Source organism: Styela clava, chromosome 6 (genome assembly GCF_964204865.1).
Source record: "Styela clava chromosome 6, kaStyClav1.hap1.2, whole genome shotgun sequence".
Taxonomy (NCBI): Eukaryota; Metazoa; Chordata; class Ascidiacea; order Stolidobranchia; family Styelidae; genus Styela; species Styela clava.
In genome coordinates this window covers 21,797,771-21,814,325 of record NC_135255.1, presented here as the reverse complement: position 1 = coordinate 21,814,325, position 16,555 = coordinate 21,797,771, and the positions used below count along the sequence as shown (strand labels likewise).

At 35.2% G+C, this 16,555-nt stretch overlaps 1 protein-coding gene across 2 annotated transcripts; it reads left to right on the top strand.

Annotated features, from left to right (window-relative positions):
- The first annotated feature begins 765 nt into the window (after positions 1–765).
- On the top strand, positions 766–16,555 carry LOC120333266 (uncharacterized). 2 transcript variants are annotated; one of them, XM_078113429.1, is made up of 6 exons: positions 766–2,127; positions 5,828–5,991; positions 8,220–8,407; positions 9,961–14,285; positions 15,055–15,277; positions 15,785–16,555. In XM_078113429.1, exons 1-4 carry the CDS (start codon positions 825–827, stop codon positions 10,043–10,045), a joined length of 1,740 nt encoding a protein of 579 aa, XP_077969555.1. In that variant the 5' UTR covers positions 766–824; the 3' UTR covers positions 10,046–14,285; positions 15,055–15,277; positions 15,785–16,555. The 2 variants fall into 2 exon arrangements, with proteins under 2 accessions (XP_077969555.1, XP_077969554.1); XM_078113428.1 differs by having other exon boundaries at positions 766–2,238.

Sequence of the window (16,555 nt, the reverse complement as noted above, 5' to 3'; positions counted from 1 at the left end):
TGAATCATTTCTCATCTGGCGACACCCGTATGGCCGTATGCGGTACCGGTACGGTACCTACTGCAGTACTGTGGCGCTGTCAGACTGTGATAGGTACAGTGATAAAACTGTAAAAGGAGAAATGTAATAACTGAATAAACTGTAGTCTAGTTTCCGTACGGTATCTATTTATAGTATCAGATTTGAGTCCTGTTTTCATAATCAGTTTTTTTATTTTCAGTTTGTAAATCATTTTATTGCTGTATTGCCTGTTATGCTGATTATCAGATTATGGAGTCGAAATAAACTTATGATTATAATGTGACAAATAATAGTAGGGCCAAATTTTGTTGATATTCAATAAACTTACTATTAGCACAGATAAAAAAAAACTTTTTCTCGGTGAAATACATTATTCCGTTTTCAAGATAAAGTAGTTTATACAAATCCTTACTTATTGCAAAATAGTCTATATCTGTGTTTTCTATCTATAAAGCTGTAAAGATTTTGAAGAAATGCCATTCCATTTTCTCCAGTCGCAATAATCAGATAATTGTATGGTTTATCAGTCTCTGAGGTAGTGACTATTTCTACTTTTTATGGTACATAATATAACATGGGAAGACTATTACAATCCATCATTATCTTATACTATGACCTGCATTCAGACCTGCACTTTTAAAGTATATGTTGACGAGAGCAAATTCATCTATTATGTTAAAAAAAAAATGTTGTTTTGGCTTGGAAGATGAACCACAGAGATTAACAAAATGGTATTATTTTTATGCAGGCGTTAGAATTGTTATACTTAATTACTGATCTGAGTAAGGTTGAGCTGACTGATCATGAATAAAAATTACATTAAAAAAACAAATTCAACCCAAGCTGGTTTTCTTATGACCTCACTCGATAGCTTGAGAGAACAAAACATTCTCTGCGATTTCGATGTCAAAGTCGGTGACAAATCGTTCCGTGCTCATCGCTGTGTCTTGGCAGCGTCGTCAGGATACTTTAAAGCGATGTTTTCAAGCAAAATGAAGGAATCTCGTGATGGTTTTATCAATATGAAGGATGTCGATCAGAATGGGATTTCCCAATGTATAGAATTCATGTATAAAGGAGTAGGAAATTTGAAAATGGAATACGTTCAACAAATCCTGCAAGCATCCAACCTGTTACAAATGGTTGGCTTGACTAACTTTTGCTTCCATTACTTGAAAACCAATCTTTCTCATACCAATTGTCTTTCCGTCATCAATTTGGCTCAAGCATACGATCGCCTTGATATAAAAGAACAAGCAGAAAATGTTCTGATCACTAATTTCCAATCAGTAATTTCCTCCGAGATGTTTTCGTTCATTATCAAGCCAGATCTCCTGCGTTACATAAAAACTCCAAGTATGAATTACCAAACATCATGGCAAGCAATGATAACATGGGCAAGAGCAAAAGATGAAGATGCAGAGAGATGTTTTGCCGATCTTGTTACAGTCATCAATATCCAGACTTATCCTTTCAAATTTCTTCTGGAGACTGTGTTGGAAGAACCACTGGTGAAAAGTAATATCATTGCAAAGAATTCAGTCATCACTGCATTATTCTCTGATGTCAAGAATCTCGAGACAAATCTTGAGATTGACAACTGCTTCATCCTGAAAAATCTGGCTGAAACTAATCAAGCTACCAACCTAGATGCTGTGAAAAATGTGATGAATCGATTCCTGGAAGCACATTTTGAACGAATCATTGAGAAAAAAGAGTTCTGTGATATCAGCAAGGATGACATCATTGTGATTTACAAATCCCCAAGCACAAAATATTCTTCCGAGACTGTTAAATGGCACGGAGCTCTTAGATGGATAAAGCACGATATTCAAAAGAGGAAAAAAAATTTTCAAGATTTGTTCGGCCTCCTAGATCTCCAAAAATTTCCTCTTCAATTCTTGGAACAAACGATTCGCTCTGAGACTTTGGTCAGAGATTCTCGTAAATGTTACGATATTCTTATGGATGAATTATTTTCTCGAGCAAGGAAGAAGTCGTCTTCAATGGATCTTTCCCCTCAGCAAGCGGCACCTTCAAACACTAGAGTCGAAACAGAAACGTACCAAGCCCAGCAATTAACAGTTGGAGCTACAAGTACTAGAGGTGAATATACAGAAACTTTCTTTGGCAATACTGCATCAAGTAGCCACAGGTCTAAGAATGTCCAAGAACTACATATTGGAGCAGTGGGTAGATACAGAAGTGACACATCAGGTACAATCTCTTGCATTTGTGTTTCATAACGTAGATCAGTAGTTTCCAAACTTTTATTTTCGCGACCCCAATTTTCATAAAATCAAAGCCTACAGATACTCGCGACCCCACAACTGGAAACGTACCTGTACCTGTATATCGACTGTAAGTAGACGTTGACGGTGTATATTGGTCCAAAAAATATATGAACGTGTCCGGCAATGCGCCGGAAAACGGAGAAACCTCAGAAGATTTGATAACACATGGAATCGTATGAAAACCACGGTATAACAATCTCTCAGATCCAGGGGCGGACACTTTCCATAATTTTGGGGGTGCGAACTTGGATCGCTAGCAAAAAAACACCATGCCGTGTATCGTTACATAACAATAACCTTTCGGGCCTCATTCTCTTGCGTATTAGAATGCCATTTCACTACTCATATATTGAGGACCTACTACCTAGGCTGATTTGCTTGGGCACGGGACTTGCGCGTCACTAAACCGATCCCTTGAATTTGGCGAAAATTACCTCACGGCTCTTGCTGAGAAACAGAAACGACAAACTTGAGGAGTCGTATTTGGGTATTGTTTTAATTCTCAGTTTTGCATAAAGCGCACCAATGCCGTTTCGTAAAATTAAAATGTCAAACAAGGTAACAAATTATTGTGCGAAATTTTTCCAAGGAATCATTATTTGATCAGTAGAATTGCCATTATTGCCATTGAGTTATTAAATCATCATTTGAATTCGAAATAACATTCAGGATTCACGCAAAGACTTTGCAGGGTTTTTATTTATTATTTAATACGAAAATAAACAGGCACAATAGAATAGTAAAATCAAAAGAAGTTCAACCATCGTCTTCATAAATATCCACATTCCAGTGTCAGAAATAATAACAATGTTTACTTGAAATTAGGACATTTATTAATTTGCAAACGATGACAAGAAAGATCAGAGCCGGGGCAAAAGATAAAAATCGGAATAAAAACTGGAATTCAAGCCTTGATAGCCGTCTTTAACATATGTCGCCGATATGAAAGCATATGTCTCCCAGCAATATAAAACCAAACTCAGACGTTCGTCCTTACTTAAGTATTGGTGCTTGTGAAAAAAACAGGGTGAAAATCGTTTTTTTATTTTTGTTGCCATTTGCTCATTAAACAAGTAATTGTGAATTATATAATTGTTAGGTTATAATAAAATTTAGTCTAAAAAATGTATATTCGTCAAAACGGATGGTTTGTTACTATAATTTAGTGAAGCGTGGCGGGCTGGATTATAGTGCTCAGCGTGCCAGATTCGTAGGACCGTAGGTTGCCGACCCCTGATGTATGGAATCACATATTTTAAGTGCCTTTATTATGCTAGGACTTGTGGTTTTGTGTTCGACTGCTCTGAGCAATTCAAAATACTGTATGAAACGTTTAAATACGTAATATTGCAATACGAAAATGTTCACTGTTATGTGGAGGCCGTGTGGACAAAACACGTAGTCTACTTGTAGATTTTAGACATGTGCGCGAACTAACAAATTTTCGCAACGGATCGAAACCTAAGGTTAATAATTACTCGGTCAAGACCCCGCCTGTCAATCAATACCATACTTGTCAAACACCTGATTAAGGTCCAATCGACGGATAAAACAATTTGCTTTGTATTTTCGGTAACCAAGCGGCTACACTGGTACTAAATCACAAACCAAAATAATTTCTCGCAGCCTGGCAAAAATCGATTCGCGTAACATCGGGTCAACCACTCATTGGAATGTAACATGATAAAAAAAGCAATAAAAAAAGGAAAATATTATTGGTGCTGTACCATTGTCACTCGATTACATTTACTAATACCGGTCCCTGCCGACAAGCTGGAAAGGTACAGCATGAAAGTTTCACAGAGCAATTTGGGCGAGTTATTGCTGAAAATCCGAAGTTAGGCACTTTTACGGTATCTGCCGACCAGTACAAATTTGATTTTCCAACTTTCAAATCCTAGTCACTTGTGTACGCATGTTTGGAAGAAATCTGGCGACCCCGTAAAATGGGGTCGCGTCTCACAGTTGGGAACCACTGACGTAGATCACTAAAGTGAGCACTGAGCATTAACCTGTTCGACATTCTTTATCGAGTCCAATTTTGTATACCAATTTTTATTCATGTCAAACGACCCCCAAAATTTACCCAATATACAATAATTATATACCATTGGAAAGGTCTTTTAGAGTACTATACGCTAGATGTCACTGGAGGACCGTAAACTGAAACACCTCTTTCAAGAGGTCTCTCGTAACGTCAAAAAATAACAAAAATATTTACACTCTCTCATTCTATCATCTGTTGGACGTGTATAGCTATTGAAAAGCGCAAATGTGACTATACAGTTGACTGCACATTGGTTTTCTCTTTCATATGATACTAAACGCTTATAATTAGCGAGCGCACATGAAATTTTCCGTTTGAGAAGTCACCACATCGAATCAGGCCAGGCTAAGCTTGATAGATCGATCGGTTGTTTGTTTGTGCTTTATCGCGTTGAAAGCTTTTGTGAGTCATAATAAAACATTTATTATGAATCATAAAAGCTTATAATCGTGAGACAAGGAGAATTTGCGAGATAAAACGCCTATGTGAACTAACTTTTTTTCGGTGAGGCAGCTGCGATCAAACGACTCGATATTTTTTTATCTTCCTGACGTTGTGAGATGTCCACTCTCCTATGTTATGTAGCATATAAAAGGACCTTCAAAATAAGACCTTATCATACTAGCTTTTGTTATTGGTTAGCGCGCAACGCCAAGGTTTATTAATTTATTTTCTTGCTGTGCGACGTTTTTCTATCGCAGCGGGAAGTACACTCGTGAAATGTAAGCGATATATTTTATTACTTCCAAATGTCATATAACGTTCATTCTTATATTGCTGGGTAGGAAATGAGCTATTCTTCCAAACAAGACCATAACAAACATTCCAGACCTCATGGTTTACACACAGCGTCTGAAATTGCGCTAATTCACCGATTCGCACAGAACAGGTTAAATCACTATTGATTGTTTATATCTGGCTTATTGTTTTATAATTCTGAACTTTGTGAGAATTCATCGAAAACATAAAAAAAAAAAAAATAAATGGGTGACTTTCACTCGGCTCGAGTTCCGGTATTTATGATTTGAAAGTAACGAGGTTGAAAAAGAATCCTACACCCGACACCTCACCAGCGTGTAACAGATTGGGGTAGGCAATGCCTTTTCTCCCAAATAATAGTAGATCCTTGCATATCAGTGGCTCCCACTTTTTGGTGCCAAGAGACCAAGATTTATTTGCTGAATTTTCACTCGACTCCCGGCTTTCCCAGGGAGTGTCTATAACAGAGGTAAGAGCGAAAATGTATTTGAGTGTCATATAGAAAAATTCAATACTGCTCGAATCCAAAAGCATTAGTAAAAATAGAGTATCCAACTTGAGCTAAGTATTGGGCATGGGGGCTTAGGGATTTCGTGGATTTAAAAATTACAAAAAAGTTGTTCGTTAATGTATTATGTAATATCACAATATGTATAACTTGAATCCTGCCTAACCCTTTTCACTAAAATAATTTTTCAATTTCCAGAATCTCAGTCTTCAAGTCAGGCTACTTCATCTGGTCTAAGAATGATCAACCAACAACCACCTGGTGGAGAAATGTCTTTGGAAAGTTTCCATGAATCACTGCCAGGATATATACCATGGGGCACTTATGTCATCACCTACTCATTCCCTGCTGGAAGTCTGAATGTGAGTCATGTAATGAATTCAATTGGTTGAGTAATAAATTATTTACTGGAACTAGGATTCTTGTTGTATTAATTTACGTTGATTCTATGTTTAACATTAAATCTTCCAAATGCAATTATTCTGCCCCCAAATAGCAACTGAATTCTAATTACACTTTTTTTTACTTATCGATCTTAAGATCGGTAAGTATATTGATAAGGTAAGGTATTTGTGTGTATGTCTGTGTGTGTGTGTGTCTGTTAGATGCACGCGATATCTCACGAAAGCGGGATTGAATCTGCTCCAGATTTTGCATGTGCATTCATCTTATCTCGGACCAGAATCCTATTGATTTTGGGCGAATTATGTCGTATAATTAGCGAGTTATCAATCAATTATTGATATAGTGATCTAGATTTTTGTAAAGCGAGAGAATTTTGAAACCCGCCGAGTGTGTGTGTGCGATGCGCAGTGCGCAAGTTACAAGAGCGGATGAATCGAAACTGCAGTTTCTGTTTTGGGGGATCCCCTAACTATCGATCGATAAGTCTTCGGTTTCCAACCGATATTCTCGTTTATTATATTGTTCACTTCAAACAGGGCTAATGCATAATGGGCTATCATTTTTGGATGGAATGTGATTTTTTCGTTTCGGAATTGCCTACTCAAGCTATTACATCTTGGATAAGGAAGTGGGCATGGAACTTAAGACTTTCAAATTATGATCCAACAAAGCTAAGTCCAATGCTATAACCACAAGGCCATCACAACACCTCAGTGCTTAGATGTTCTAGAAATTGTTTCCGATGTTTCTAGAAAGCTTTTTTTTTATTGGTTTAATGGCCCCTTGCAGAATTTACCCCTACCAGTGCTGATGTCCAAAATAAATGAATATTCACAATTGTTTATATTACATAGAGCAAATTCTTGATTTGTGGTTTTCATTTCAAAATTTGTCTTTTAAAGCATTTCATTATTGCAGAAATCGTATGACTTTCTTTAAAATCTGACATTGCAAATTGCAAAAATCAATCCAAGCTGTGTTTATATCAGTTATTCTGCATTACTGAATTAAATTTCCACATATGTAATTGTACAGTGATTTTCACAGACTCTTGTTGGACATGGCCCAATTTAAAATATATTTAATATTGGAAAAAAATATTATTTGAGAATTTATATGAAATAGTAAATTAGGTATTTTATTTTGGCAGTAATCATCATAATTTATCCTAAGTCTGAGAATTTTGTCCGGCTATAAGATTTCAAACGCCTATAATGACAAACTTACCATGTGAATTTTTTCTATGAAACGTTTGTCATGTCTTCTATTTCAAACAAGGCTATGTATGAGCACCAGCCAATGATACGCAAGGCACTAATATTTATTGTAATACTGAAATATGTCTAGTTGCATTGCCAACCTAATTTATCTTACACTCCTACCTATTTCATTATACACTGAGTAATGTGCTTGAATCCAGGATTTTTAATCTGTGATGCCAACTAAGTTTGGCTACTTTTCTTCACATTAATCTTCAAATCCCAAATCGACGATCTCACCAACGATGTATATAAATTGGTAAGCAATGCTCTGCCTGAAAAAATGTTGGTTTTTTGGTTTTTTAACCTCTTACATATCAGTGGATTTTTTGTGTATCAATAATATGTTAGTGTCATCATATTTTAACTCTGCTCTCAATCATAGATATATTATGTTTGATTTCTTTTTTGAAAAATTAAAACTTTTTTTTGATAAATGTTATGTGAAGGCAACTCTAAACAAGGTGCCACTGATTATATGTTTCCTGAGGATATTTTACTTGTTTGCACATGTAAAACATCTTTGGTTCAAATGTGTGCCCTCCTCCTGACCTAGAAATCAAATGTTTTGATAGTCAATGTTTAGTGAGAAAGATTCCAATCGTTCAATTAACGTATCAGTGCCTGCTTGTTTTGTGCCTTGTTCAGAGCGAGTATTTGAAAACATCCCAACTAAAATCACCAAAAAAATGCTTTTGCAACTGTATGCTTCTGAGGAATCGATTCTGAGTTGCAGAAATTTTAGTTTAATAAGGCTTTTGGACCATCAAGATGGCGCACAACCTGAACATAGTATGTGTGTATCGGTTAGGATTCAGGTTGTGTGACATCTTGGTGCGATACTTCTGGAGCACCTGGTGTTTATATCAGTTTTAATAAATTATCAGAGATAGAAGTTGAATAACTTATTGCGTTTATTTTTGCAGGGTGTTTCATATGAGGCAAAGAAGTTCACTGAATATTTGCCTTCGGAGTTCTCCCTTAATTATTTTCTCACAAAAGCATTCAATGCAGGATTGCTCTTCAAGATTCAGATAATTGGAAGCAGCAGAGGAGAGATAATATGGAATGATGAAATTCCTCATAAGACTAACAAACGTGGAGGTCCAGATAAGTAAGTTTTCTGATCAAATATTCTAAAATATTCACAATTGTTATAAGGATTGACTGGGGCCTCAACTAAGTTATATCGAGTACAGGTGTATTAAAAATTTAGTTTAAAATGTGAATTGCAAAAATTAAAATTGGCGCTGCTCCGTAGTATGTGCAACAAGATAGCGGACACCTGAACATACTGTGTATCAGGTTAGGGTTAGGCCATAATTTTATTTCAATTATCCTTGTTTTAGTTCGATTACGAATTCGGGGACCAGCCAAGTGACTCCTGTAGTATTTGTACCTGAAATTATGGCCCAACCCAAACCTGATACACATACTGTGTTCCGATGTCCGCCATCTTGGTTCACATACTACGGGAGTACCTTAAAATAAACCAAATCAATATTTATTTTCCAAGCTGACCTTCTATGCAAAGTTAGAAAAATGAACTTGCACACAAAGTCATGTTTTTTGTCAAACACTGTTTTTCACTCTTATTTATAAATCAAAGAAAGACATGTTTGGGTGGCAGTTTTGATCCCATGACCATCCATCCAGCTTGTGACATTTGTAACCACTCAAGCACAGATATCTTGTCTGAGGTAAAATCAAGTACAACGTTCTCAACTTTCCTCTCTTGATTTCAAGCAACATTTAAATTTGTTTATACACATCTTTTATACACCGTTCACTTTGAACAAGGCTATATATAAGAAACCATCGCATCCATCAAATTTCAGTTGATAGGTGAGGGATGGCCAGGAAGCGTTCTTTCTATTCCTGATAAATATTGACCACGCTGTTGCAAAATGTTAGGGTGTATGTGACTGAGGATAAGTTCTTAGTGACAATCAGAATCAACCATTATGGTATTTAGGATTGAATTGTTTGCAACGCGACTGTAACCAGGTTCAATGACCAGCTGTTGTTTACTAGGTTTCTCTGTTGTCACATCTGTCATTGGAATTATGGTTGCCCAATTTTGTAACTATTTGATCCGTATTCCAGTAACGACTAAATTTTCTGCTTCTCTGTTGTCAATGTTTTATTGGGCTTCCAACATATAAATTATAGTTAAACTTACACTGCTTATTCTTAAAATTTTTTTATAAACGAGATCTTTGAGTTTTTATATCATACGACGCTTATCCACATATTTTGGATAAGTTGTTTAAGCTACTGATACTGCTGATATGTAGCAATATTTAAGGAGCTAATAATATTTCGCAGAACTAGTTTCTTTTTTGGCTCGGCATTGCCTACTCAATATTTTGGGTAGGGTGATGGCCACTGGATTTGAACCAAAGATGTGCAGTTTGCGATGCCAACCCAATTAAGTTTAACGCTTCAACCATTGTGCCATCGTGCATCATGAATATATATTTTACATTCCTTACATTCAAATCTCACTCACACAGGCATCGTTAAGTTAAGCGTTTGTTAGTCCTAAGCAGTCAAATATTTGTTACTTTCAGTGTTCTTTTATTGAACATCTTATTTTTTACAGTTAATTGAAATCAGACTCATATGCAACTACCATTATCTCTCATGCAATCTAATCTTTTACAGCAATGGATATCCTGATGATGACCATGAGCGTAAACTTTGTGATGCATTGGAGGCGAAATTAAATGCAGCAGGAATAGAATACTAACAATAGATGATCAACAATGGACGCTCAACACTATCCGGACAATACTATATTAAAACTCATCCATTGATTTCGTAGTGTCATTATCAAGCATTTCATCAAGCCACTTATAAATATTATAAAGTTCGGATTGACTCAGATATCTTTAAAGGACATTTTATATATCTCAAGGCAATTTTCAAAATAAAACAGCAAACTTTGGGGGTACAATGGTAAAAAATAAGTTCCTGTCATTACCGGAACAGACCCTAAATTGTCTGAACGGGGTGGAAAATCCATCTAAACCTACCGGAACTACCTGTAGCTATCTTGTAAAAGTTTTTATATTGTTATTATCAAGCATTTCATTATGCCACTTACTGATTATTATAATGTTTGATGAACTGCAATATCAGTCAAATTTAACTCAATTTTCGTTTTTAAATCAAACTCTATACTGTTAATCAACGTTAATAGGTCAGAATTTTCAAAACAAACAATTTATATTTTCTCAAATTATCATAGTTTTTATCTGTTTCATCCTTACATATATGCATATACCGTATATGCTCGTTTTACCGCCCGATCTTGATTAAGGGCCCGTTTGAATAGTCGCTTGTGTGAACAGAACATGAAAATAAAAAAAGGGCCGGTGCTTGAATACCCGTGACGGCCAAGTGCGCTGTTTCAATATTGATAGGGCGTCGCAAAACTTTTCTTCTTTTGCGGATTTGTACCTGCGGTGCGTAGAAAAAGTCAAAATTTTTGTTATTCCAGTTCAAATCATACTTGAGAACTGGAAATAACAATATATTAATTATTGTAACGATCGAAAATAACAAGGGCCCGGTTGGTGAGTTGGTTGGAAAAAAAATATGGGCCCGGGCTATAAAATGAGCAAATACGATATTTGTAGATTGACTTCCAGACTCATGTATTGTTACTCACTTTGTTTGCATATTTGACCCGTTTTTATACATTTTATTCTTTCACTGTTAATCAGTTCCATCTCAATTACTATCAATTATGTTATTCATTATCATACTGGGAAAAGTTGTTTCAAGACCTTACAAAAAGAAAAGAGTATTTTTGTGTTTATTGAAAAAAAGATGCTTTGAGCCAGTTTTTTGAATACTTCTCACAAGTTTTACTCCAACTAGGCGGCCAATCGGGGAATATCTTCTATATTAGAGAAAAACCTGAATCAGTATGATGCATGGCATAGTTTGCTTATTTCATTGCAAAATACAAGTTTTGTATTTATCCTGTCAGAGAAGGCTAGTTGAGCACTCTGCTATTAGCCTGGTTACGGAAATCTGATCTATATTTGGATGTATCGTGAACTTGATTGGTGGCAGAAGCTGTAATTAATCAAAGGATACCACCATATTAGCCTCCATTAGCTTTTCCAATGCCTTTTTCTACTATATGCTTTCAACTTTTATTTGAGTAGTGCCTGTATAATTATGATTTTTCAAATATGCAATTCAAATGTCCCACTGATAATTTTTCAATATATTGAGTTTATATTTTCATTAAAATTCGACCTTGCTAGCCATGATTGGTGTTATTATATTAATTTGAGATGTACCGGTATATATGGCTTTATTTTGCATGAAAAGAGATTCACAATCAGTATTCTTATCACTTGAAAATATTGTCATAATTCAGCAATCTGCATTGTTTTTTATATATGGTAATTTAAAATCCATATTTACTTCTGTTGGCTACAGATAATTATATTTTCTTTTAATTCTTCCTTTATTTCATTGGTGCTAATCATGAAAATCAAATATGCAATTTTCTCTTCAACTACACTTTTATAATTATTTTATATCGTCTTTATTCCATTCATTAGAATCTTAATGCTGCAAGTCATTGCTAAATAATATATGGACCAGTCAGCTTTGTGATACAGGTTAATTATCAACTCTGTTCACTCATGTTAGAAACTATAGATATCAGTAGGCTTCAATGTAATAAAATTATAAGTGATTAAGGAGTTTTGCTGCACACAAAATAGTTATGTTACTGTTCAGAAGGAAGAATAATAAGTAGTCTCATAGAATTGATGATAAAATTATAATATTAATTTCATACATATAGAGAGATGTTTATATATAATACTGAACTAACTACTTATGCAATCACAGCTTCTAATCTATTCGATGTACAATGAACCTTTTTTATCAGAAATATACTTCAACTTATTTTGTAATAATTAGTTATTCCTTCCTAATTGTCTCTAATTTGCTATTTTAGTTTGTTAGTTTTAGAAATATTGTTTTACTTGAATTCTTATTTCTGTAGAAATTAATTGTTATCATTATCAGCTGTAATATGAGTGTACATTTCGTTTTTCAAAAATATCAGCCATTGTGCTTTACTAAATCCTAGTTAGAGCTTGGTTAATTTTTCCATTTCTATTGTAGCATTTTATATATATTCCTGTATCTGTGTAAATAATTTCCTTTTGATACTTGAAGCCTATTATTCTCTAATATGCAAATCAATTACCTTCAAATGCATGTAATTTGTACTTTGTTTGCTTTAGTATTTGAGAGATAAATTTACATTTTGTCGTATATTCATGTAAAAGCATTTAAACTTTTTTAAAGCCTGATAAATAGAATTATGTTTTTGAAGAAATTAGCTGCTTTAATGAAACTTATTTAATTTAAAAAGCTTGAACAGAATTTGAAAACGAGAATTTCTAAAATCCCCATAATATCTGGTTTGACTGATAATCGTAGATTTTGAAAACAATATTTATGATTCAGTAAAAGTACATTTTAGTTTGTTAAAAACTTTACTGAGTGTTGTGCATCATCACACTTACCCATAATTAATTATATTTTTCAACATGATTTTTACTTGTTTCTTTGATGTATGATGTTTAATTTCATATATAGTGTTTCTCTCCTAACAACTTGGTATGGAAAGAAACTGGAGCTACAGTTCATGCTTTTCAGTCTACCCAATATCTACCCCCAATGTGGTGATGGTGGGTAAATGCTTAATGTACCCATGCTCATATGCTCCCTACGCCAAGCCAATGTCCCAATCTTTAGTGTGCAATGTTATTTACCTGGTGCAATAGTCAGTCAGTCAGTAGTTTATTTTATCACATACCAAAAGTACACAATAGACAAAAATAACTACGAATCACATATAAAACAATACTTTCAGTGTGAAGGGAGGCGCGATAAACCAGAAGAGGTTATCGAGCAGCGTCACCCTGGGGGAGTGAGTCTAAAAATTAAATCATGGTGAGAAAAAAGTCAAACAGGATACTAGCAAAAGTCGTGAATAATAAATAAAATAATAAAGTCGAAGACGGCCTTTTTACACATTTAAGTGACCGATATCACGGTGTCACTCTAGTTAATATGAGAATGCGACTCCCGACACCACTGGTCGAGGTAGCCATGGTAACAGCAGTTGGTTATTGAATAACAAACAGAAAAATAAAGTCGAGTTAGTTATTCCAATCGATGCGCAAATAGTGTTATATTTTGACGCCGTACCGAAGTACGACATAGGAGGGTAGAGACCGCCGGAAAGTATAAGTGAATTCAGTAGCACTCAGAATTTGAGTGATTTTTAAATATAAAATCGTAGGTCTCTACCGAAGGTGGAGGCAGATGTAAACATGAAAATGTGACAAAAATGGGCAAAAAAGCAGTAAAAGGTAAGCATTTTTCTTGTGAATGCTAAGCTATTAATCATAGGATAGATCCAGTACAAAAGCGCATGAGACAACAAAATGCACTAGAAGTATACAAATAGGATGATGAGAACCACTATAGTACCGGTAAGGTATCATGCTAAATTAGTTAAATAAAGCTGCACTTAATAAATACCAATAATTGATAATAATATTTTAATAAATAACAATAATACGAGTTAACCCTTGTGGTATTAAGAGATAGTTGTTTATTAAGCGTTAACTCAAAGATAGGCACTTGTGTGTGACTGTATGACCACGGAAATCTGAGTTAGATTGGAGGTAAGAAAACTGGCGATAAATAAAGCAGTTCAAAAATTCTATAAGTTTGCGCACATCAACATATATAGAGTATAACAAGAATAGGGATGAATTATGATGATTCCACAGTAACATTGCAATATATAAAATACAACAAGCATTTAACAGCAAATAAACAGGTCTCTTCATTACAGGCAGGCTGTGGATCGAGTTGAACATGACCTTGATGGACACAAAGCAAGGATAAAATATGAAACAGCGACTTGGAAAATTCAGGTGGGTTGGTAAGAGGAAATAAGGAATTTTTTATAATTAAATTTGAAAGTCATGTAAGATGACTCACGTAGGTCTTGGGGTAGACTGTTCCAAATTGAAACACCTTGATATTTCAAAGAATTTTGGGATTTGCTTAGTGAGAAGCGAGGTACAAAAAAATTACTCTTTGTTGAGGAGCGGGTGTTATATTTATGCACTGAAGTTAGGGTGAGAAAATACTGGTCGAAAGCCGCTGGCAATTGATTGTTTTGGAATTGGTGCATAATCTTAGAAATTTCTAGTTTGTAGATGTCATGTAATTTTAGTACTCTATGCTTATAATATAGATTGTTTAAATTGGAACGTAAAGGTGCCCAAGAAAGGATTCTAATGGCCCTATTTTGTAAGACTTCCAATTTACGCATGTTTACTTTAGCTGTAGAACCCCATGCCGCTATGGCATACTGAATGTGGGCCTGAAAAAGTGCGAAGTAAATGGTTCTTAGTGTGGTATCCTGTAAGTAATATCTAAGCTTACCCAGGATCCCTACCGTTCTTGATAGTTTTCTATGCAAATCAGCAGTGTGGGTGTTCCACTTTAATTGGTGGTCGATATTGAGTCCTAGATATTTATAAGACTGGACTACTTCTAAATTTCTGCCATTGATTCCAATTGCGAGGTTGGGGTATCTAGTGTGAGATTTTGAACTGAACACCATGACTTTTGACTTGTCTATATTCACTGTTAGCTTGTTGCATAACATCCATTCATAAATTTTATTTATTTCAGTGTTCATATTTAGCTGAAGTGTAGTCGGATCCTTCGCGCTGGTGAGCAAGCATGCATCATCTGCAAATAGTTTACTCAAAAGATTCGAGCTGTTGGAAAGGTCGTTTATGAAACATAAGAACGCTAATGGGCCAACTACTGAGCCCTGAACAATTCCGCAGTGGATGGGTAACATTGGGGATCTATGGGGACCTATTTCAACAAATTGATACCGGCCTGTCAGGTAATCGGATAACAGTTTTCCTGCATTATCCCTAAAACCGTAATGTCTTAACTTGTGAATGAGAATAGAGTGGTCTACGGTATCAAAAGCCTTTTTTAGATCTAGGAAGGCACAACAAACATACTCGCCTTTGTCTATTTTATCATATATAAATGATGTCAGATCAAGGATAGCATGACTGGTGGAGTGTTTGGTCTGGAATCCAAATTGACATTTGTTTATCAAACTGAATTTAGTACAATAGCTCATCATTCTGGTATACAACAACTTTTCCATTATGATGCTAATTGAAGATAAAATAGAGATTGGTCTATAATTTGAAGGGTTGTTTTTTTTCCCACACTTAAAAATTGGTATAACTCTAGCAAGTTTTAATGAAGAAGGAAATATACCTAAATTGAATGACGAATTGAAGAAATTACTCAAAGCTGGTGATATGATATCAGCAACTAATTTCAAAAAATAAGAGGAAATACCATCCGGTCCAACCGCTTTACCCTTTTTCAGGTCCCTGATTACACAGAGAACTTCTAAAGGTGATGTTGACTCAAGAAAAAAAGAGTTCTGTAAAGGGACCCCCAGGAATTCAGCATTTGATTTGGTACTATGTGGGATTTCATCTGCGAGTTTTTTCCCTATAGAAGAGAAGAATTTGTTGAATTCAGTGGCCACATAGACGGGGTCTGTCACAGTAGTACCATTTTCCAATTTTAATTCTGAGACGGTGGGGACCTCTCTTGTCTTAATTTTTATAATCTCATTGATGGTTTGCCATGTGCGTTTGACGTCTCCTCTGTTGTTGACTAGAATATTGTGGTAGTACTGCTGTTTCGATTTCCTTAGCAAGTGTGTTAAAATATTCTTATATTTTTTGAAGTAATGACGCTGCGATGCGTTTCCGTTCAGAAACATTATTCTGAACATGGCGTTTTTGTGTTTGATGGACTTGCGAATTCCCCTGGTTATCCAGGGCTTGGAATACAATTTATTTTCTCTGCGTGACAGAGGGCGTAATGGTGCGTGCTTATTTATCAACCACTTAAAATGGCTAAGAAAGAGGTCAAATGAACTATTAAAATTTTCTTTGGATAATATACCACTGGCATAATTTCTACACATCATCTCAACTTCCAATCTGAATGTGTCGGCAGAAAAATTTGCCATGTCACGCTTCATGCGTGTTTTTGTTTGGACTTGAGCACTAGTTGTTGATAAAGTACACATAATAGGAAAATGATCGGTGAGATCACTAATTATAATAAATGATGATGAGCATGA

Coding starts and splice junctions, on each gene's coding strand:
- LOC120333266 (XM_078113428.1), top strand. CDS start 825: ATGAATAAAAATTACATTAAAAAAACAAATTCAACCCAAGCTGGTTTT. Junction 2,239..5,827: donor ATACAGAAGTGACACATCAG/GTACAATCTCTT, acceptor TTCAATTTCCAG/AATCTCAGTCTTCAAGTCAG. Junction 8,408..9,960: donor AAACGTGGAGGTCCAGATAA/GTAAGTTTTCTG, acceptor AATCTTTTACAG/CAATGGATATCCTGATGATG.